The sequence below is a fragment of the Canis lupus genome, chromosome 22 (genome assembly GCF_048164855.1).
Source record: "Canis lupus baileyi chromosome 22, mCanLup2.hap1, whole genome shotgun sequence".
NCBI classification, from domain to species: domain Eukaryota; kingdom Metazoa; phylum Chordata; class Mammalia; order Carnivora; family Canidae; genus Canis; species Canis lupus.
In genome coordinates this window covers 39,512,866-39,537,681 of record NC_132859.1, presented here as the reverse complement: position 1 = coordinate 39,537,681, position 24,816 = coordinate 39,512,866, and the positions used below count along the sequence as shown (strand labels likewise).

The window sequence follows — 24,816 nt, the reverse complement described above, 5'->3', positions numbered from 1 at the left end:
ATAAACAGATGGCAAAAAAATGTACCGTACTAACACTAATTGAAGCTAACACTAATCAAAAGAAAGCAGAAATAGCTATACTAATTTCAGATTAGATGTCAAAGCAAGTAAAGATATTAGGGATAAGAAAAGCTATTACATCATGGTAAGGGGATTAATTCGCCAGAGGACAGAACAATCCTTAAAGTCTATGCACCTAACAACAGAGCATTAAACTAAGGGAGGAAAAAACTGACAGAAATTTAAGGAGAAATGGATGAATCCACTACTTTAACGGAGACTTCAAAACCTCTCTCAGAAATAGACAGAAGCAGCAGGTAGATAATCAGTAAGGACATAGCTAAACCCAAAATCATCAATAAAATACAAACTATTTCATCCACAACTAGGAAAATATACATTCTTCTCAAGGCCACATGGAATATTCGCCAAGATAAGCGACATTCTGGGCCATAAAATATATCTTAACAAATTTAAAGAATATGTCACATAATGTGTGTTCTTAGCCCAGAAAGGAATCAAACGAAAAATCACTAACAGAAAGATAACTAAAAAACCAGGAGTAAATAATATACTTCTAAATAACACATAGGTCACAGAATAACTGCCAAGAAAAAATCAAAAATATTAACTAAATAAAAATTAAAACATAATATTAAAATTTAGAAATAGTGCTTATAGGGAAATTTATAGTACTGAATGCATATATGAAAAAAGATCTAAATCAGTAATCTAAGTTTCTACCTTAAGAAACTAGAAAAAAAAAAGAATTTAAATCCAAAGGAAGGAGATGAAAAAAGAATCACAACAGAAATCAGTAAAACTGAGAAGAGAAAAATCAATGAAACCAAAAACTCCTTTGAAAGATCAACAAAATCAATAAGGCTTTAACATACTAAGAAAAAAAGAGGACACAAATTACTACTAGAAACGAAAGAAGTGATGTGACTACAGATCCCACGGACAATTTATTAAAAGGATAATAAATAGTAGGAACAACCTTATGCCCACAAATATAATAACCCAAATGAAACGGACCAATTCCTTAAAAGATAAAATCTGCCAAAATTTACACCAGAAGGAGATGATCTAAATAAATCTGTATCTATTAAAGAAATTCAATAATAGTTAATAATACCATAGTTAATAATAACCTTCCAAAAGAGAAAATACCAGGCCAAGCTAGTACTTGAGTACCAGGTTCATGAGTGAATTCTACCAAACATTTAAGGAAGAAATTATACCAATTCTCTATAATTTTTCAGAAAATAGAAGTAAAGGGATTACTTTCCTAACTCATTCATGAGATCAGAATTATCCTAATATCAAAACCAGACAAAGACATTACAAGAAAACTACAGACCAAAATGTATCAGATGTAAAAATCCTCAACAAAATATTACCAATTCAAACCCAGCAATATATCATAAGAACTATATACCATGACCAAGTGAGATTTAGCCCCTGGTATGAAAAGTAGGTTCAACATTTGAAAATTAATTAACGTATTACATCAAATTAAAAAAATCAAGGGAAAATCATCAACAGATACACAAAAAACATTTGACACAATCCATCCATTCATGATAAAATCAGCAAGCCAATTAATAGGCTAGAACTGCTTCAAATTGATAAATATCTACCAAAAATCTATAGTTAACATCATACTTAATACTGAGAAGCTCAAAGCTTTCCCACTAAGATCAGTAACAAGGCATAGATGTCCCCTCCCACCACTCCTTTTGAACATTATACTGGAAGTACTAACTAATGTGATAAAACAAGAAAAGGTATATAGATCAGGAAGAAGTAACTTGGCAACAGCAAAATAATGCTAGTTTTGCAACAGAATTCAAAATCCCAAGCCACTAAATCACATTTCAACTTTCTGAAGTATTTTTGACCCCTTTCCCCACTCAAAAAGAAACAAACAAAATCAGTAGGTGGCTTTTTGACAGCCTCTTTTTTAGAGCTATGACATATAAAGTAAGGATATTATCATCATCTGTAAAATAGGCATAACAGGATTGTTGTAAATGATCATATACACATGGCTGGCAGGCAGGGAGTGGGAGAGCATGCACAGGAGAGATACATGACATTTTAAAATTATTCATTATTAAGTTTACCATAAATAGTAATAGGTCCCTGTGTGGAACTATAATTGATACAGGACAAATGTGTACAACCTAGAGCATTTCCACACAAAGTTCATGAGTATTAAGTAGTAGCAAAACATGGAGTGCTACTTACCCACAAATAGTATGTGAACTGAAGTGCAAAAATAGCAATGCCTTCATTATCAAAGGAGCCAGCTACTGACCGAGAAATGTAACCTGGTACAATAGCAATAAAACAAGCAGCTAAAAGTCCTGCTCCTTGGTTCCAAAGTTCTCTGGTAAGCAGGAAAGTAGATATAGATGTAAGGCCGCTAAAAGTTGGTGCAAGAAACACACATACATCTCTTATATGAACTGTTATGTTCAATGTATTTAAAATCCAATGGATAAGGCCAGCTGTTATCATCAACCCTGGGTAAACCTAGGAAGACAAAAATGGAAAATCTAATTACATATAAAATAAGGTAGCTTAAAACACTAAAATAAGTTCTTTTACTATTACACAATGTTCTAGTAAGTTTGAGAGTAAGATCTCAATACAGTTTACCTTCTTCACTATGGTTCTACACTACAAAATTAAATGTTCTTTTATATTGGATGCAAAACAGAAGCTCAGACATGGAGCAATAGATATTCAAATAAAAAAAGGTCAGAAAGAATAAATCATCATAAATGAAAGTGTTTCGAAATGGAAAACCAGGCAATTTATTGACTCCACTACTTTTTCACTATAAAACAAAGTCCTAGTCTAACTTACTCTTTAAGTTTGGGGTTTTAAAATGTTTCAACTTTGCCCAACTTTTATATATATGAGGGAATGAGAAAAAGGAGAAGAAAAGTTATGTTCAATATTATGCGTCTTCCTTCCTTTCAAAGCCAAGATTTAGAATATAAACAATTCTAGCTAGGTATAAAAACCTAGTCAATTGATGAATTCAAAGATATCATGGGACTCTTGGAATGTTGAACATTTTTATATCACTTAAGGTGATGTAAGGATGGAAGAGAATATGGGGCATCCAGGTGGCTCAATTGGTTAAGTGTCTGCCTTCAACTCAGGTCATGACCTCAGGGTGCTGGAATTGAGTCCTACGATGGGCTCCCTGCTCAGCAGGGAGTCTGCTTTTCCCTCTCCCTCTGCTCCTCCCACCCCCCTCATATTCTCTTTCTCTCTCAAATAAATAAATAAAATATTTTTAAAAAAGGAGAGATAGAAGAGAATAATAATGAATTAGAAGAGGCCAGTTATGGGGATCCCTGGGTGGCGCAGTGGTTTGGCGCCTGCCTTTGGCCCAGGGCGCGATCCTGGAGACCGGGATCGAATCCCACATCGGGCTTCCGGTGCATGGAGCCTGCTTCTCCCTCTGCCTATGTCTCTGCCTCTCTCTTTCTCTCTCTGTGACTATCATAAATAAATAAAAATTAAAAAAAAAAAAAAAGAGGCCAGTTAACAGTTATATTCCTTAACCTCACTATAAAAGAGGAAGATGAAACATTAGGAGGACCCAGAGAAAAATAAGCAGAATATTGTTTTTAAGCTACTCATGTGATTAAAATGTGTATTGACATTTCCATACTTACCTAAATCCTAAAAGATTCCTTCCTTTCTCCATTATAGAAACTACCAAAAAAAAGTTATGAATTTCTTTCCTAGCTATATTATGTAAAACTGTAAATTCTCTATGATCTTTACCTCTTCCCTTGCTTTTTTCTCCTTCATATTTATCACCATTTCACGTACCTTTTTATCACTTACTTTATTCATTGTGTATTAACTCAACACCCTCACAAGGTAAGCTCTAGAAGAGCAGGAAAATTTTCCTTAGCACCCAGAACAATGATTGGCACAAAATGACACACAATACCTGTTGAGTTACATATGGAAGGAGAATGGGATTAAAGTAAAGTGTAAAGTGTGGCAATCATCACAATTCTTAAAAACTAAAATTTTGTTCCTTTTCAAAGCATAGGTTCCAGTGTATGATTTTGACAGCTCTATTCAAAGAAAATGAAAATAAATCTGAAAATACCTCTAAAGGTAGTCAATATATCCATGATAATAAAGCAAACTAAATGGACAAAATATAGCCAAAACACATACAAGTATAGGATCTAAAAACCTTAAAAACAAACCAAACAAACAAAAAAATCTCATACTTAAGTTCAAAAGAAAGGGAACCCTCTAGATACCAAAAATAAAGAGGGAATTCAAAGTAGATACAGAAGCCAAGGGAGCCCAAAAAAGAATACAAACCACTCCAGGCCAGATATACACCTTAGGGACTGGAGGTTGGCAGGGTTACTGCTCAATACAGGTATCAGAGAAAATGCCTAATTCCCAGCACAAACCAAGCTTCTGTTTATGAAACTGGACTAGACAAATTATACCCATCCATCAAGGGATTCAGTAAGAAACTTTGTGCCTTACTTCCAAACCTCAGAATACAAACAAAATGAGAAACTCATTCAATACATGTGTGAATATGGGTTCCATGTTTATAACAACTTCAGATGTGAGAAACCTCAAGCTAAGAAATAACCTCTAAAAACTGTCCTAGAACCAATGAAGCCCCTATGGCCTCTAGTGAAAGCAAATAAGAAAGATTATTACAGAAATGGTCCCAAATACTAGGACACCAAAAGTCTCAGAAAACAAACTCCCAGTAAGGATTAATTCAAAATAAAAAGTTAGGGCAGCCCGGGTGGCTCAGTGATTTACCGCCACTTGCTTTCAGCCCAGGGCATGATCTTGGAGACCCGGGATCGAGTCCCACATCAGATTCCCTACATGGAGCCTGCTTCTTCTTCTGCCTGTGTGTGTGTGTGTGTGTGTGTCTACCCTGTGTCTCTCATGAATAAATAAAATCTTTAAAAAAAGTTTTTTAAATAAAAAAATAAAAAGTTATAAACATACCCAGAAACAAACTATAGTCATCAAATATTACAATAAGGTAATTAGTACCATGAAGTGCAGATAATAGCCATCTAACTCATCTCTAACCACTCAATACCTTCCTAATTTGCTCTGGAGACCATGACTCCTCTCTTTGTTTGGGTATCTCTGTTTACATCAAGGATAAGAAAATGCCCCAGATTAGAAACAACACCTTATTATCATGGACAACATATTCTTTCCAAACAGGGAGGGAACGAGGGAACATTTATAAAATGTGGCTATATGCTAGGCCACAAATCAAGTCTCAATAATTTCAAAGGACTGAAATGACAGGATTTGTTCTCTAACCATAATATAAGTATAAAGCAAAAAAAGATAACTATGAAGTCCACTTATGTTTACAAGTTAAATACAATTCTAAGTAACACATGAAACAGCAGGAATGATAATGGAAATTGAAATAAATTTCAACTTGAATGACAATAAAAGTACTATGGATCAAAACTCAGGCATTATAAATGTAGCTAAAACAGTGATATGTGGGAAATTTATAGCTTTAAAATAAATACATTAATAACAAAGAACGGTTATTGAACCAACTATATCAAGAAGTCAGAAAAACATCAAAATATACCCAAGAAAATAGAGGAAGGAAATAAATCGAAATGCAATAAAAGACTAAAATAATCAAAAAGTCAAAGTTTCTTTGGGTTAAAAGATCTAATAAACTGATAAACCTTTGACAAAACAGATCAAGAAAAAAATAAGACTAAACACATCTTTAGGGATGCCTGGGTGGCTCAGCTATTGGGCGTCTGCCTTCGGCTCAGGGCATGATCCCGGGATCTGGGATCGAGTCCCACACATCAGGCTCCCTGCATGGAGCCTACTTCTCCCTCTCCCTGTGTCTCTGTCCCTCTGTCTCTCTCATGAATAAATAAATAAATCTTTTTTTAATTAATTAATTAATTAATTAACACATCTTTCCCCAAAGATGTCTATCTTGCACTATCTCTTCAACATTCTCCTTACATTCCAGACCATAAAAATATTTCCCTTATGTCACATTCTGAATATAATAGTTCCCCGTGAGCTATGATCAGTACTCAATTACCTGAAGTAACTTAAGGCAGCTTTAGGGCCTAAAAATTAAAATGATCTGGGGGCGCCTGGGTGGTTCAGTCGGTTAAGTGTCTGATCTTGATTTCAGTTCAGGTCATGATCTCAGAGTTGTGACATCAAATGCCAAGTCAGGCTCTGCACTGGGTGTGGAGCCTGCTTTAAGATTCTTTCTCTTCCCTTTCCTCTGCACCACCCCCAAAAAAATAAATAAAATTATCTGGGCAGCCCGGGTGGCTCAGCAGTTTAGCACCACCTTCAGCCCAGGGTGTGATCCTGGGGTCCCGGGATTGAGTCCCACGTCAGGCTCCCTGCATGGAGCCTGCTTTTCCCTCTGCCTGTGTCTGTTCCTCTCTCTCTCTCTGTGGCTCTCATGAATAAATAAATAAAACCTTTAAAAAATAAAAATAAAAAATAAAATTATCTGATTCTTCTAAATTTCTATTTCTTTTCAAAAAAAATTTTCAATTAAGTTGCTACAGAACAAAACAAAAACACAAATAACCTGAACTTAAGATGTAGTATGACAAGAAATCCTCTTTCCCAGTCTCCACTTGTCAGAAATAGCGGCTAGTGTGAGGTAACCCAAATGTGTGCAGAAAAGGTGGGGAAGCAAAGGGGGGAAAGGGAATGTCAAGAAGAGATTTAGTATATTAAATACTAGATAATCAGCCACAGAAAATTGTATTAGTTAACTATACAAAGGTTTCAAGGATCTCCATCACCTTAACAACTAATGATTTATAAAACTTTATGATTAACATAAATAACTGCAGATATACTTACAGTACCACCTACTATTCTTCCTAGTGGATACCATGCTCTTTCATCAAACCAATTTAAAAATTCATAGAACCCATGGGATGCAAGATGATGTGTTGATCTATAGTTAAACCTAGAGAAAAGAGGAAAAAAGGAAATGTTATGAAAATGTGCTTACCAGAAAGAAATAGCCCTATCTTGTTAATACTATAAATGTAAATATATGGCTACATACTTATTTCTTTCATAGAAATTGAATAATATTATTCTCCAAGGAATAGGCTTATACTACTTGTATATGACTAAAAACAAAGGACCCCCCCTCTTCAAAAAACCACACTTACAAAATTAATAATGCTCAAATTAACATTTGGCCATTGCTTAGATACAGGTGGCAGTACACAGCTATATATTTGAACAAAAAAGGTGAGGGTACCTGGAATTCACCACATGGTCCAAATCAATGATTCTCAAAAGATAAAGAATCACTGACGGAAGACAGCAACAAAACGAAAGAAGCATACCTGACATGATCACCTTCAATTCTACAACCCTAAAGACTACAGGAATAAAGAATAAATTATAATCGCACTAGAACCATAAGAGAATAAACTATTTGAGCACTGTAAAACGAGAATATGACCTTAAGGAATGAGAAATTTAATCAATGAAAGACAAAAGACAAATGAGAAGAAATGCACTGCAGCATTTTTAGACAAATTTCAACAAATACAAAACTAAGCACACCTAAAACAATTTGAGAAAAGTAAGCAATATGAAAGCTATGCATCACATACAATTGGAATGCCACAGGAAGCAGAAATGAGCCTATCTGAAGAGACTAAGAAGCCACAGCAGCCTGAAAGGATGTAACAACTGTAAATATGTATGCCCCTCAACATCCAAGCACCTAAATATATTAAGCAAATGTAGCAGATCCAAAAGCAGAAACAGACAGCAATACAATAGTATTAGGGGACTTCAATATCTACTTTCAATACTGGACACATCATGCAAAGAGAGTATCAGTAAGCGATATCAGGCTTGAACTACACTCAAACCAAATGAATCTAACAAATTAATATAGAACATTGTATATGACAGTGGCAGAGCCCATATTATTCTCAGGCACATACAGAATTTTCTCCAGAATATATCATATGTTAGGTCACAAAAACAAGTCTTAACAAATTTTAAAAGACTGAAATTATATCAAGTATCTTTTCCAACCATCATGATAAGACTCTAGAAATCAATAAGAAAACTGGAGAATTCAAAAACATGTGGAAATTGAAAATATGGTCCTGAACAATCAATAAGCCAAAGGAGAAAAAAAGAAGGACAATTAAAAACTCTCTTGAGACAAACACAAATGGAAATATAATACAGTAAAACTTAGAGAATGCATCAAAAACAATTTAAGAGGGAGGTTTAGAGCAATAAACATGTACATTAATATAAAAACAGATTTCAAACAACGTAACTTTACATCTCAAGGAACTAGGAAAATAAACGATGTCCAAAATTAGAAGAAAGAAAATAACAAAGATCAGAGCAAAGACAAATGAAATAAAGACTAGAAAAACAAAGATCAACAAAACAAAGAACTGGTGATTTTGAAAAAATAAACTGACAGAACCTTTAGCTAGACCAAGAAAAGAGAGACGACTCAGATAAATAAAATCAGAAATGATACTACAAAAATGCAAAGGATCATAGGAGACTACTATGAACATTTATATATCAACAAATTGGACAACTAGAAGAAATGAACAATTAAAAAACATATAACCTACATCAAGATTGAATCAGGAAGAAATAGAAAATCTAAACAGACCAGTAAGTAAGAAGATTGAATCAATAATCAAAAATTTCCCAAGAAAGAAAGCCCCAACAAGATGGCATCAATGGCAAATTCTATCAAACATTTAAAGAATAATTAATGCCAATCCTTCTCAAACTCTTCCAAAAAATCAGACAATACTTCTAAAACTCAATTTATGAGACCAGATTTACACTATCAAAGCCAAACAAGGGCACTAGAAGATAAAATTATAGGCCAATGTCCCTGATGAGCATACATGTAAAAATCAAGAAAATACTAACAAATCAAATTCAATAGCACATTCTTCAATACAACATGATCATAATCATACAGCATGATCAACAGGTATTTACCCCTAGGAGTTGAGGATGGCTCAATATATGGCAATCAATAAATGTAATATACCACTTATTAATAAAAATGATGAAAAAATCATATGGTCATTTCAATAGATGCAGAAAAGACATCTGGCAAAATTCAACATCCTTTCATGACAAAAAATTCTCAACAAATTGGGTATAGAAGGAAGGGTACCTCAACATAATAAAAGTTACACATGACAAGCCCACAGCTAAATCATACTCCATGGTGAAAATTTAAAAGATTTTCTTCTAAGATCAGGAACAAGACAAGGGTGCCCACTGTAAACACTTCTATTCAACATAAAACTAAAATCCTAGCCAGAGCAGTTTGGGGGGGTGTGGTGGGGAAGGCATCCAAGTTAGAAAAGAAGAAGCAAAACCGCAGCGGACATGATCTTATATACTGAAAAACCTACAGACAAAAAACATCATTCAAAACTCCGCTGCATTTCTATGTACTAACTGAAATATCTCAAAGAGAAATCAGGAATGCAATCCCATTTACAATAGTATTAAAGTCAATAAAAGGGCAGCCGGGGTGGCTCAGCAGTTTAGCGCCGCCTTCAGCCCAGGGCCTGATCCTGGAGACCTGGGACCGAGTCCCCCATCAGGATCCATGTATGGAACCTGCTTCTTCCTCTGCCTATGTCTCTGCCTCTCTTTCTCTGTCTCTCTGTGTGTATCTCTCATGAATGAATAAATAAAATCTTTAAAAAATAAATAAAGTCAATAAAGTATTTAGGAATTAATTTAACCAAAGTGAAAAACATGTACACTGAAAACTACATGATGAAAGACCTAAGTAAATGGAAAGATATACCATGTTCTTGGATTGAACCATTAATATTGTTAAAATGACCACAGTACCCAAAGCAGTCTATATATTCTATGCAATCGCTATAAAAATTACAATAATATTTTTCACAGAAATAAAAAAATAATCCAACAATGTGTATGGTACCACAAAAGACTTCGATTACACCCAAGGCAATCTTGAAAAGAAGGTGGTATCACAAAGGTGGAGGACTTCAAAATCTATTACAAAGTTATAGTAAACGAAACAGTATGGTACTGGCATAAAAAAAAAAAAGAAATAGACCACTGGAACAGAATATGGGGCCAAGAAATAAAATCACACATGCGTGGAGTCAATTAATCTTTGACAAGGGTGCCAAGTATAAGCAATGGGGAAAGAATAATCTCTTTGATTAATGGTGTTGGGAAAACTGGATATTACATGTGAAAAAGAATAAAAGTGTACTCCTATCTTATACCAACCACACACAAATTTTTTTTTTAAGATTTTATTTATTCATGAGCAACACACAAAATGAGAGAGAGAGGCAGAGACACAGGCAGAGGGAGAACCAGGCTCCATGCAGGGAGCCCGATGTGGGACTCGATCCTGGAGTCCAGGATCACACCCTGGGCCGAAGGCAGGCATGAAACCACTGAGCCACCCAGAGATCCCCCCCACACAAAAATTAACTAAAAATACATTATAGAGTTATATTAACACCTAAAACCATAAAACTCTAGAAAGCAAAACAAAAAAACAGAAAAAGTTCCTTGACATTGTCCTTGGCAATGATGGGGGGCAGGGCATCAAAAACACAACCAACACAAACAACAAAATATTTTTAGTATATGTGCTGCCGAAGCAAGCACTACAAACAACAAAATAAAGTGAGACTATCAAACAAAAAGTTGGTGCAAAGCAATGAAAAAAATAATATGAAAAGGCAGTCAATGCAATGAGAAAAAATATTTGCAAACCATATACCTAATAAGAAGTTAATATCTAAAATATATGAGGAACTGAGGCCACTCAAAAACCTCCCCAAGGGTGCCTGGGTAGCTCGGTTGGCGCTTAAGCGTCTGCCTTCGGCTCAAGTCCTGGGATGGAGCCACAAGTCGCGCTCCTTCTTCAGCAGGGAGTCTGCTTCTCCCTCTTCACCACTTGTTCTCTCTCTCTTTCTCACCCTGTGTCTCTCTCTTTCAATAAATCTTTAAACACACACACACACACATACACATATATACACACACCTCCCCAAAACAAAAACTAATCTGGAGGGTATTATACTATGAAGAAATAAGCCAGACAGAGAAAGAAAAATATATGGTATCACTTGTAAGTGGACTACCTTAAAAAAAAAAAAAAAAAAAAAAAAACAGTTTAACTTAGAGTGGTGGTAGCCAGGGGATGTGGGATTGGGACAAATGGGGAGATGATGGTCAAAAGGTACAAACTTTCAGTTACAATATGAATAAATTCTAAGGATTTACCATACACCATGGTGACTATAGTTAATAATACCACTTTATACACTTGAATGTTGTTGAATTAGATCTTAAGGGTACTCATAAAAAAAAAGCAACATGTGAGACAATACATATGATTAAATTATGTAATTATTTCATAATTTAGGTCTATCAAATCATCAGTGTATTTAAATATATGCAACTTTGTCAATTATATTTCAATAAAGCTGGAAAAAGGATTATGAAAAAAATTAAGAAATCTAAAGATAAATCCAGAAGGTTTTACATTTCTCTTACCTGGGAAAAAGAAACCTCATATATATCTCAATAGATTTCAAAATGCCACTGATAACTACAAGTCTCTGGATTTTTACACCATAATCTCCAGTCCTTTCCCTATTTCCTGTGCAGGCAGCCTCCTCTACCCAAGATCCTCTCATTAACTCATTCTAACTCTCCCCAAGAGATGTCAATCACTCTTGGGTCTCTTTAATAATTATTACCAGCATGCCCAACAATCTACCTGCCTACATCTGGTTTTTTGTTTGGGCTTGGTTTTGTCCTTGAATGTCACAGAGGCATCTCCAACTCAATATCCAACTAAACTCATGATCAGACTCCTATCTACCCCCAACACATATAAACATATGCCTGCTTTTACGATATTCTACCACCTAAGTTAAAGACAAAAATTTAGAGGTCATCCTTGACCTCCATCCTTCTCCTTCACATCCTACACACAAATCATAATCAAGTTGTCATTTACTCCTTAAATATCTCTGAAATTTGTCCACTATAACCGCTATCACAAAAATACAAAAGATCCTAAGAGACTACTATGAACAGTTATACACCAACAAATTGGACAGTTTGTCCCCTCCTTCCCTACTCTGATACCAGCACTCTAACCCAGGCTATCATCCTAACCAAACTCCTGCAGTAGTCTCCAACTCATCTCCTAGATATCCAATCTGTACACATCTCAACAAAGAACATCTTTTCAAAATGCAAATGTGATCATACTGTAATTTTCTACTAATATTCAAAGGCTTCCCCTATTAAAAATTTAAAAAAACCCATGTATTTAAAAAGGAAGGAACCTCCACTTCTTATTATAAAGCCATACACACTTTAGCTCTTAAATAATGCTAGTCTCATTTCATACCTTACTATATTCCTACTACCCAGATATAGTAGCCCCCTTTAACTGTGAGGGATAACATTCCAAGCCCCCCAATGAATATCTGAAATTGTAATGGAACAGAATCCTTTACATACTGCATTTTTTCATATACATACCTATGATGATTAAGTTTAACTTTATAAATTAGGCACAGAGAGTAACAATAATAAAATAGAATTATAACAATATAGTGTAATAAAAGTAATGTGAATATGGTCTCTCAAAATATTTTATTGTATGGTACTCATCCTTCTTATGATGATATGAGATGATAAACTGCCCACATGATGAGATAAAATGAGGTGAATGATATAGGCAATATGATGTAGCATTAGGCTACTGCTGACCTTCTGTCAGGAGGATCATTTGCTTCAGGACTACAGTTAACTGAAACCACAAACTGAAGATCCTTCCTAGGATCTTCAGACTGCTAATTCCCTCTCTCTGGATCACTAATATCTCCCACTCATCCTAAATAATTCACCCTTCAAATTTCAGCACATTTCTAAGGATGATGTTGTGAAAAGGTGTAGTGTGTTTTTTTCTTCCTAACACTTGCCAAAGATGTAATTTCACATCAGTTCACTTAATATTTACCTCACTAGATAAACACTCCCATTAGGATACCACTGTCTCCAGCATCCAGGACACCACGTAACACAAGTAGTCCTCAAATATTTAAATGAATAACTGATTTCATAAGTATGTTTTTCAGTAGGGGTGAGATACAATCAAGCTACTTTGATAGGTACCTAATGCCAGTTTGAAATAGTATCCCCAAATTAAAGACAAGGAACAAATTTTAACTACACTTCCTGGGATCTAAGCCTAAAGGCATAATTAAAAAGTTAGGATAAACAAGAAAGCTCATTAAGATTCTATTAAAAACCTAGTCAAGGTACCTAAAAACTAAACATAAATATAAGCAGAATGTGTTTAGTCCCATTTTATCCCCAGGATCAAGTTACTCCTGGTATGCGAGACTCCCAGAATTCCCTGATGGAATCTTACATACCCATTCTCTTTGATTTTCAGTTAGCTTCCTCCTGTCTAAATTATCATTTGTTTTTCTATCCATTTTCTGGCTTTTTCCAACCCATCACAATGAACAATCTTCTGGAATGCCCTTATGGCTTTCATTGTTTTTTACTTCCTGGAAGTGAAACAACAGGACTATAAAAGGCAGTACATTCAATTCACTGGGTACTTGTAGTGTTATAGTAGTCACTATTTTTTTTAGACCCATAATATAGTACCACATCCTCATCCTTCCCAACCATAAGACACACTACTTAAGTAATCTAAGTGTCCTGTGTGATAGCTAAATTAACTGTGACTGTAGGGGTAAATAAATAAAAAGTGGACACTCTATCCAAGAGTTCTTTCTTGTTGCTTAGCAATATTACCAATATAGGATTACCAAATTTGGTTCTTGCCAACAATGGTAACTATATGTTGATATTTCCATGATAACTCCTGATGCTGAGTACTTTTCATTTATTTACTGGCCATTAAAATTTCCTCTTGGGTAAAAGTGTATGTTGAAATACTTTGCACATTTTTTTTTTCTAGGTGATTTGATTAAGTTCTTTATAAGCTGTAAAAACCTCTTTCATTCCGTGGCCTCTCTTTTCATCACAATGGTATTTAAAAGAATAGAAATTCTTGACATACACACCTAAATTTACCAACATTCTGCTATAGGGTCGTGTTTTACTCCTAGGTAAAAATAAAGTCCTAACCCACCCCAAAGTTATAAGGATATTGTTTAATTCTCTTCTTCATAACAGTTTACAATTTCAACTTATTTATTTAGGTCTTTAATATACCTAGAATGGGTTATTTTACATGGTGTGAAATAGGGATTGAATTTTATTTTTATGTTCTCTTTTTAAATAATCGTTCCACCATCATTTTTTAAAACAACTAGGGGCGCCTGGGTGGCTTAGTCGGTTGGGCATCTGCCTTTGGCTCAGGCCATGATCCCGGGATCCCGGTATCAAACCCCGCATGGTGCTCCCCACTCAGTGGGGAGCCTGCTTCTCCCTCTCTCTCTGCCTGCTGCTCCCACTGTTTGTGCTCTCTCTCTGTCAAATAAACAAATAAAATCTTCAAAACAATCCTATCTTTTCTCCACTCCTCTGAAGTTCCACCTCCATCATATATTAAGGATTTGTTAATGTGCAGATCTGTTTCTGGATTGTCTTGTTCAAGTGGTCTTTATTTCTATCCTTGTATCAGTAATATGTAATCTTCATTACTGGAGCTTTAAATTATATCTTGACATCTGGAAGAACCTTCTTATTAATTGTGCCTTTTATTTTGTCCTTTTGCATTTTTATATAAATTTTAAAATAAAGCTTGTCAATTCCACCAAAAAAAGAAAATGTGAGGCTTTGATTGGAGGTCCATTAACTCCACAAACCACTTTGGGGAGAATTAACATCCTTACAATACTTGACAAATCCATAAATATATCTTCTTCATTTAAATCTTTAACGTCTCTCCAGAAAATGTGTAGTTTCACCTTACAGGTCTTGCACATCTTTGCTTAGATTTATTCCCATCTTTAATGGTATATTCATTTAATTTTTTAAAATTCTGCTTGACATTGACAGGAAATCTCTTGATATTTTTATATTGATTTTCTAACCAGAAATATTGCAAATGCTTATTAATTCCAATAATTTATCATTAGATCCCTTCAGACTTTAAATTTGAAAATCAATAAACATCCCCGTGACTGTTAAAAACATATAGATGTGCCAAAGACACTTCAGGTTTTGAAAGCCGTTAGAATAAGTAGTTTTTTTCCTATTTCAGTCTATTCAAAATATCAGTCCTTACAACTGACAATCTTTTCAATTAGCAGAAAAATAGAAGAATATTAATTTCAAAGTAAACAAAGTTAATCAAAATAGTTAAGACATACAGTATGAAATTCCAAAATGAAATAAGCTACTGCATTTCAAACTTTTAAGGGCATACAAACTTTATTCAAATAAAATCGTTATGAAAAATAAAAGATAAAGTATACTTTTCAAAAGAAATTTAAGTTGAAATTTATAGTATTTACTTATAAAGCCAAACAGGAAGAACAATTAGATGCTTTCAGTGAATACAGAATCTTAAACTTGAGGTTACATATCATAGTTGCAATGATGTTAACCATGTCATCTAATTTTTCAGCATTTTGGTTCACAAAATTGATATTTGTCTATCAGTTAAAATTTGTACAAGGGAGAATTTTTAAATGTTTTCCTTGTTAAAGATACTGTACAATTAGATGGAGAAATCTATTTGGAGCCTAAAAGAAAATTGATTGAAGACTGACTACAAAATTTTTGTATTTCTCATTATGTGTGTGTATGTGTACACATACATATAAATTATATTTGTAAGATTAAACCAGAAGCATGCAAATCCAAATTTATAAAATATCATGACATTGTGCTGCCAATTCAGTTGTTAGTATAGTTTGATTATTTTCTTTTATGGAATTCCCAGGATACCTCTGTGGAGCATTAAACATCCAATCCAAACTAATCTTTTTTTCCAAAGACATACAAATGGCTACAGATATATGAAAAGATGTTCAACATCACTCATCACCAGGGAAATGCAAATCAAAACCACAATGAGATACCACCTCACACCTGTTAGAACGACTATTTTTTAAAAAGACAAGAAATGACAAGTATTGGCAAAGATGTGGAGAAAACGGCTCCCTCATACACAATGTTATAGGGATAGTACAGCCACTATGGAAAGTAGCATGTAAGTTACTCAAAAAACTAAAAATAGAACTAGCATATCATCCAGTAATTCCATCTCAAAAAGATATCTGCACCCCAAGGTTCACTGTAGCACAGTCGAGATATGGAGACAATTTATCAACTAATGAGTAAAGAAAATGTGGCATGTAAAAACAACTCAAATATTATTCAGCCATAAAAAGAAGGAAACCCTGCCATTTGTGGCCACAAAGATGGACCCTGAAGGTATGCTAAGTAAAATAAAACAGAGAAAGACAGATACTATATGATCCTAAAAAACCCCTCATAATCAGAGAGCACACTGGTTGGTGGTTGCCAGAGGTAGGGAATGGGGAAGGGTGAAATGCGTGAAGGTGGTCAAAAGGTATAAACTTCCAGTTATATGATAAATGAGTCCTATGACATAATGTATAGCATGATAACTATAATTAACAATACTGTTCTGTATGTTTGAAAGTTGCTTAGGGAGTAGATCTTAAAAATTCTCATCACAAAAATAAAATCTATAACTAAATTTACTGTGTTAATCATTTTGCAGCATCTATATATATCAAATAATTATGCTGTACACCTTAAACTAATAGATTGTTATATGTTAAATAATCTAAATTTTAAAAAAGGTTTCTTTTTTTTTTAAAAGGAACCCAGGGGGGGCAACGTTAGTAACTTAGGAGAAAAAACAAACATCTCAATCGAAACAAATATAAAAAGCATTTGGACTGACAACACAAATACACTTGATTCTATTATTAAGGAACTTTAACATAAATTTATCAATTTTTAGTTTCACCTTCATATTGTTCAATTTTAGCATGGTCATTCTCAGGCCTTTGTTCCATCTACATAGAAACCTACCACAGCCATACATTATATTCTTCCTCATGCAATCCTCTCAAACCTGAAATTCACTCTTGAAGAATCTTCTCTAATATTCCATCACCCCCCCGCCTAGTCCTTTCACTTGAGCCTTGAAAACATCATTTTGGAACCTCTACTGTAGTTCACCTCATAATGAAATATCTTTTCTCTGTGATTTTTGTATCCTTGGAGGTATCTCATAGTTCCTGGCACTTCATTCACGAGGTTCAACTAATGTTTAGTTAATTCTCCTTTTTTGGAACACCAGTAATTAGAACATTGACTTAAATTTTTATCTTCTATTTTCTCCTTCATTAAACTCAAGCAGCTGTGTGCACAAAAGCAGTCAATTTTAGCATGTCCAATTTACATATTAAAAAAAATTTTAAGTAGCAAGAATAGGAGGTTACAGAGAAAACAAGAGGACCATAAAGTGGTAACTACTGAAGCTGAGTGATGTATGCCTAGAGGTTCCTTATATTATTAGATCTACTTTTGTGTATGTTTGAAAATGTGTGGATAAATATATAGTTTACATATACACAGGTATGTATATATGAAATTGTAATAAAATTTATATACACATATTATTTACATAATTATACACATAAGGAACATGATACATATATATATTAATAAAACAAACAGGTATGTGGCTTCTAGAAGCAAGTTCTTTATTCCTATTTTCTTACTTTTCATGGTTTTCTATAGATACATGGAAAGGCAGTTATAAAATACAGTGTCTCTGAAGAGTCAGATGTATGTATATATGTAAACTTTATTATGGAAAGTATCACAAATACACTCACTCTCATACATACAAATTAGTTTTCCCCAAGTAAAACTAGGTAAACAGACTGAAAAATGATGCATTAAAGGTTAGAAATCACCAAAATAAAATGGAAATAAAAGAAAAAGGTGGTAAAATAACATCTATCTTAAAATAGTCTGAGAACACTATCAGATTTTACATATATCCATTCTTTTATTAATATTGTCAAGTAACTTTCAGTATTTTAACTTCAATAATATAATTTGTTTTGAAACAAATATGACAAAAGATAATTATTAATACAGATGGTAGCTACATGATGTTCTTTATCGTTCTATCTACATTTGGTTTATATAACGTTTTCATGAAAGTTTTTTAAAAATAATGAATGCCTCTACCAAATTCTCTCAACTCAATGTCGAAAGCCGTTCTGCAATTCCAATAATGTGTGGAAAAATGACTTCATTAAGACAAACAAAATAATTTTCACATGGACATTTTTATTTTCTGAAAGGAGCATATCAATAATTCCACTACTTCCTGATAACAAGCAAACTGGCAGTTCAAAGATACAAGGAAAAAAAGTGAGGATAAAAGAGCACAGTATGATTTTTAAATTTGATAAAGAAAGTGCAATAGCCACATTACAAATTAAAAGAGGTCTTAAGAGATCCAATTTTACACAGAAGCTAAGATACGTTAATTTTGCTTTCTTCTGCAATGTATATTTAGGTAAGACCTAAATGTTCTTTGGCTATTCAAAGACACTGCATTTTATAACTGCTTTTCCCTGTATCTATAGGAAACAATGAAAAGAAAATAGGAATAAAGAACTTACTTCTGGAAGCCATCCACCTGTTTTGCTTTTTTAATCCTTGCAAATCCCACAGTTCATTATTTCTTCATTACAATAAACCCATCAGAAGTTAAGAAAGGTTTATGTACTTGATTTAGGGAGAAGAGACTACCTCCTCAAGTAGCAACATGTGATTAAATGATGAAATCTTATTTATGAAAAAAAGGTTATATTTCTTGGGTTCTAGTACAATCCTGTATTCAAAACATTACAGCTTAGAACTTTACAAGCTGATTTAAAGTTTATCCAGCATATACTGTATTGTTTCTTTATGAAAACAAACGCTAAATTCCATCTCATTTGTAAACCAGTACTGTATCTTTATGAAAGAGAAGAAAAAGCCATTAACAGCTGCCTCTGCAAATTTTTCCTCCTGTAAATCTTGTTGGATGTAACCACTTGTACATTTGATTTTGGATTTATTTCATCTTATATGAAATAACCTAAAGTACACCCTAGACAGTAACAACAAAAACAAACTCTTATGATCATGAAGCAAAATACCACAATATACCCTTAATCTTAAAGGTTAAAAAAAAAAATTATGCCTCAGCCCTAAAATTAACCTACAGCTTTTCAACCTTCAAGAAGAAACCTCTGGGGGAAAAAAAGAAGAAACCTCTGAGGTGGGAAAGCGTTTTGTTTATTTAATTAACATTTCCAATTCTCTACAAAAATATGGCAGTATGTCAGAAAAAATATTAACATAATTGGAAAATGCCTAAGAATAAATGAAGTGGAAAACAGTATATTGTTATCCTTAATGCCATGATGAACCTTAAGGCATCTAATACCCTATGACTAGCTTTTGAAACATAATATATAGTATGTGTAGAATCCGAATTGGCAAAGCTAAGAAATAAAAGCTTCACTAATTTACAGGAGGAAGTAAAAGACAAAGTTCTAGCCCAAAAACAAGAGCTAAAGGCAGCACTGAAAGTAAAACCTTGACAAGCTTTCCAAGGGCCAGTTCTGTCATTCTTTTCCCTAAATCACGTTACTTCTCTAAAACTATCTACCAAATACATACAAGTAATTATATCTTCAACTAATGTTTCCTATTGGACATTTCTGGGGAAGGGAGGTGTGGGCAGGTGATGTTGCTTTTTTTTAACACTGGCATTAAATTGATTGTCTCAAATAAGTGCCTGTTATAACAATTTCTACCTTTTTCCTATACAGATACAAGATTAATAGTTTTAGATAAATTTAGAAACAAGATTTATGGAATAAATTCAAACTATAAGTAACCAGTCTAAATACAGAGGTGATGAGACACAAACATGTTCACATCCCCAAAGTGTTCTATCCACAATCTGATTTTAAGACAACACAAGTCTAGTTTAGCTCAGCCTTTGCAAATAAAAATCTAAGGAACAGAAGAGTGGATCAGAAACAGAAAAGAAGAAAGAAACAAAAGAGAGGTAACAAATGCAAGTAGCAAATGAGGGTTAGGAGAGGAGGGAGGGCAAATGGAGAGTGAGGGGCGGAGTACTGTACCAAGTATTACCACATCCCAACCTAGTCCCCTTAAGAGGGAAGTCCTGAATCACCCTAGTATTTTAATTTGCCTTGAGGGATCCCTGGGTGGCACAGCGGTTTGGCGCCTGCCTTTGGCCCAGGGCGCGATCCTGGAGACCCAGGATAGAATCCCACGTCGGGCTCCCGGTGCATGGAGCCTGCTTCTCTCTCTGCCTGTGTCTCTGCCTCTCTCTCTCTCTCTGTGTGACTATCATAAATAAATAAAAATTTAAAAAAAAAAAGAAAATTTAAAAAAAAATTTGCCTTGAGATGAGAAACCAGATTAACTAAACTTAGGTTTCTATGAAAAATAAGGATATATGGACTCCAAGTGAGGCCTCAAGGTTTCCTCTTCGGAAAAACAACTTATCTCAATTTGACTGCTATGTCCTTCAAAACTTTCCCAAAACTCTTGCCTGTCAAAACATTAGAATAGTATATGCCTCTAAGGGTGGTTAATCTATACTGGGCATTAATATGGTTTTCATTTTTGAAAGATAAAAATCTTCTTTTCAAATTCTTGAGCAAGAAATATGCACCAGCTTTCTGTTAGGCCCTAAGAACAGAGCACTGGCAAAGTCACAGCTCTACTGGAGTTTAAGTGCAATAAACACAAACCAGGTAATTACAGATTGAAAAAAAAAGCTTTGGAAGAAATGAAAGGGATGAAACCAAAGAGTGAAATAAGAAGAAGGGAAAGAGGGAGGAAGAGGGGGTAAATACTTCTTTAAACAAGGTAGAAGTGGAGTCTTATAATATTTGTGAGACCTTTAAGGATGGGAGTAACCGGTCATTCCAAAAGGGGAAAAGAGCTCTCTCTAGATAGAGAAACTAGCAAAGGCAAAGACCTTAAGGTGGGAGCGTTCAGCATGTAAGATGTTTAACGGGAGTGGTGAAGAGACAAGTTTTGAGTTCTATTTATTAACAATTATTTTTAAAAATTGTTAACTGTCAGGTACTTTATAAGAACAGCTTTCATTTAATCCTCACACACAAAAATAAAACCTTTCAGGTAGTATACAATTTTATGCCCAGTCTACAGATGATTATACTAAGGCACAAAGATGTCAAATAACTTATCCAAAGTCGTAACAGCCATTAAGTCATCAAACTGGGATTTGAACTAGAGGGCTTTGACTCTGGTGGGCATGGTGAACCTTCTAAGTGGATTTCAAAGTTCTTTATACCGCAGGGATTTGAAAATGTCCATCTAGAAATACATTTCTGACATGAGTCAGGTATAAACTTTGAAGGGAGTGGGAAACACACTTTTGAACAGAAAAGGGCACCATTCTATTTTATATACTTTTACCTGTTTATATATTAGATTCTTGTGTATAAAGTCTCATTTGAAGAAAGCGTTCAAAAGCTAAAACGAGTGTTTGAAAAACACTGGTATATGTTTAAAATTATATAAGTAAGGGCCACTAAGTAAGTGGCTTAGTCAGTTAAGCCTCTGCCTTTGGCTTAGGTCATGATCCCAAGAGTTCTGGGATCAAGCCTGCATCTAGCTCCCTGTTCAGCAGAAGCCTGCTTCCCCCTCTCCTCCCAGCTCATGCTCTGTCACTATCTTGTCTTCCTGTCAAATAAATAAAATCTTTTTTAAAAGTTATATAAGCAAAAAAACCATTAGCACAGTTCTCTTAGTTAAGATGAAACTCTGAATCCTGAAGTTTATGCCCTTTCTTAAGTCACTTTGGAAACAAAAGGACAGAGAAGTCCAATATATCTCATTATAGATTTTAACTCTTTGGTACATACTACCTTTTAAACAGTCACATCCAGAATACCCATTACCTTGTATGTTACAATCACTGTGTCAGATGGAGAACTTTGGAAGATGGAGCACAATAAATTCTCAGCTGGGAAGAAATACATATCATTTACACTCTGAATTCAATAGCCACTTCTAGTCACAATCCCCCACCGTTGTGCACAGGAGAGAGGGAAGGCAGCACTAATGGCTACCATATATGTCATGTTGCTTTGTAGATGAAGCAAAATTCATTGGTATGTATGACATAATCCTATGTATGCCAATAACTTAAAGATTACATATGCATGTATATGTACATAGATATTTCTTTTTTTTAATTTTATTTATTTACTCATGAGACACGAGAGAGAGAGAGAGGCAGAGACACAGGCAGAGGGAGAGAAGCAGGCTCCATGCAGGGAGCCCGACGTGGGACTCGATCCCGTGTCTCCAGGATCAGGCCCTGGGCTGAAGGCGGCGCTAAACCGCTGAACCACCCAAGCTGCCCCAGTACATAGATATTTCAAAGATCGAGTATCCCTCAAAGAAATCCTAGGAAGCTACATAACAAGTTGTCAATAGATTGTGCCTCATTCTTTTGACTTTTTTTGAAACAATGAGCAACTGTTAAAGAAAAAAATAAGAAAAAAAAAAAAACACACAAAAAGCCTAGATAAAGAAAACCGCAGTCAGAAAATGTTATTAGGGGATCCCTGGGTGGCTCAGCGGTTTAGTGCCTGCCTTCAGCCCAGGACATGATCCTGGAGTCCTGGGATCGAGTCCCACATCAGGCTCCCTGCATGGAGCCTGCTTCTCCCTCTGTGTCTCTGCCTCTGCCTCTCTCTCTCTCTCTCTCATAAATAAATAAAATCTTAAAAAAAAAAAAAGAAAATGTTATTAAGTACTGCTTGAGCAGTAATAATCATCACCATCTTATTTCCATCAGACACAATCTATAAAATGCTTATTCCAAACCCTTCAGCAAACCTTACTCTCACAAAGGAGATAGAAAGCAAGTGATCCCCTTCTCTGCTTCAAATTTCTCCCCTTCTTGGCAGCTTTGCAGCTTTCTTATACTTCATATATTAAATCAATTCAACCAGTGTGTGTCTCCAGATAACCATACTCTACTTAGTATGCTATAATTTTTTAAGGTTTTTTTTTTTAAAGATTTTATTTATTTATTCATGAGAGAGACAGAGAGGCAGAGATATAAGCAGAGGGAGAAGCAGACTCCTTGCAGGGAATTCCACGCAGGACTCAATCCCCAGACCCTGGGATCACAACCTAAGCCAAAGGCAGATGCTCAACCACTGAGCCACCCAGGCATCCCTTTTTTTGAAGGTTGTATTATTTATTGGAGGTGGTGGTGGGGTGCATGCAAACAGGCAGGGAAAAGGAGCTGGGGAGGGCGAGGGAGGGGTAAAGAATCAATCTCAAGCTGATTCCAGCCTGAGCACAGAGCCCAATTCTGAGCTGGATCCCAGGACCCAGGATCATGACCTGAGCCAAAACCAAGAGTCAGATGCTTAACTGACTGAGTCACCCACGTGCCACAGTATACAGTAATTTCTAATCTTTACTCTCCCAAAACTTCTCATCCTAAAAAGTCATGTGCAAGCATGTGTGTACATAATTTTCCAAAAGACTTGCAATCCCTCCTTCCTCTTCCACTATTAACACAGGCTTGTTTTTCCTCAATTCTTCCTCCCTTATAAACAACTTGCCACATAAATGTTAAGAAACTATTCTAGGACAATGTCTAATGATAACATGAAAATAATGTCTGCTATCATTTGCATATTCAATATATCAAAAAGAAATGAGAAAAGGACAGGTAAGTATTTTTTTCTCATTCAGTTTTCTCCTTCATGTTTTTTTTTTTTTTTAAGATTTTTTATTTATTTGTGACAGAGAGAGAGAGAGAGAGAGAGAGGCAGAGACACAGGCAGAGGGAGAAGCAGGCTCCATGCAGGGAGCCCGACATGAGACTTGATCCCGGGTCTCCAGGATCACACCCCAGGCTGAAGGTGGCACTAAGCCGCTGGGCCACCGGGGCTGCCCTCCTTCATGGTTTTAAAACCGTTTACAAGGTATAAAACAGAGAATTAAGAATTCCTATTTGACCTAAAAAGACTGTTTCACTTTTATAATATACATGGATCAAAAACTGATTGTATATAAAGCAAAGTCTCAGTTCTCATGAAGAAGAAAGAAAATGAAAGAGAGACAGACATGGGAAGTTAATTCTATTATTTCTATTGCCCATTACAATATCTCCCAAGAGATACACAACTTCCACTATTATCACCATAATCATCTACCAGTATTTTGACTTGAACAAACTTATGAGATTTAAAGTTTATTTTTTAAAAGATTTTATTTATTTATTCATGAGAGACACATAGAGAGAGAGGCAGAGACACAGGCAGAGGGAGAAGCAGGCTCCATGCAGGGAGCCTGACGTGGGTCTCGATCCCCAGACCCTGGGATCACGACCTGAGCCAAAGGCAGACTCAACCGCTGAGCCACCCACGCATCCCAAGATTTAAAGTTTAAACAATTCATTTAGAATTTCTTCCTCTTTTCCCTGTTATCAAGTATTTTCTAGTTCCATAAGAATTTCAAGTATGGTTGTTTCTCACCCTTTCTGAATTTAAAAATCCTTACTTTATTCATTATGCCATTTTTCATTAAATCTTTAAATAATCTTATTACTAACATGTCAGAAAATTATTCATATAC

The 24,816-nt window shown here is 34.9% G+C and overlaps 1 protein-coding gene across 2 annotated transcripts in view; it reads right to left on the bottom strand.

Annotated features, from left to right (window-relative positions):
- Window positions 1–24,816, bottom strand: part of STT3B (STT3 oligosaccharyltransferase complex catalytic subunit B) — a 107,303-nt gene that overhangs the window by 54,746 nt on the left and 27,741 nt on the right. For both annotated transcript variants that reach the window (XM_072793104.1, XM_072793105.1), the window contains exons 2-3: window positions 6,922–7,030; window positions 2,254–2,541 (exon numbers count right to left, since the gene is read on the bottom strand). In XM_072793104.1, coding sequence (XP_072649205.1) covers window positions 2,254–2,541; window positions 6,922–7,030 — 397 coding nt within the window. The remainder of the gene's footprint in view (window positions 1–2,253; window positions 2,542–6,921; window positions 7,031–24,816) is intronic.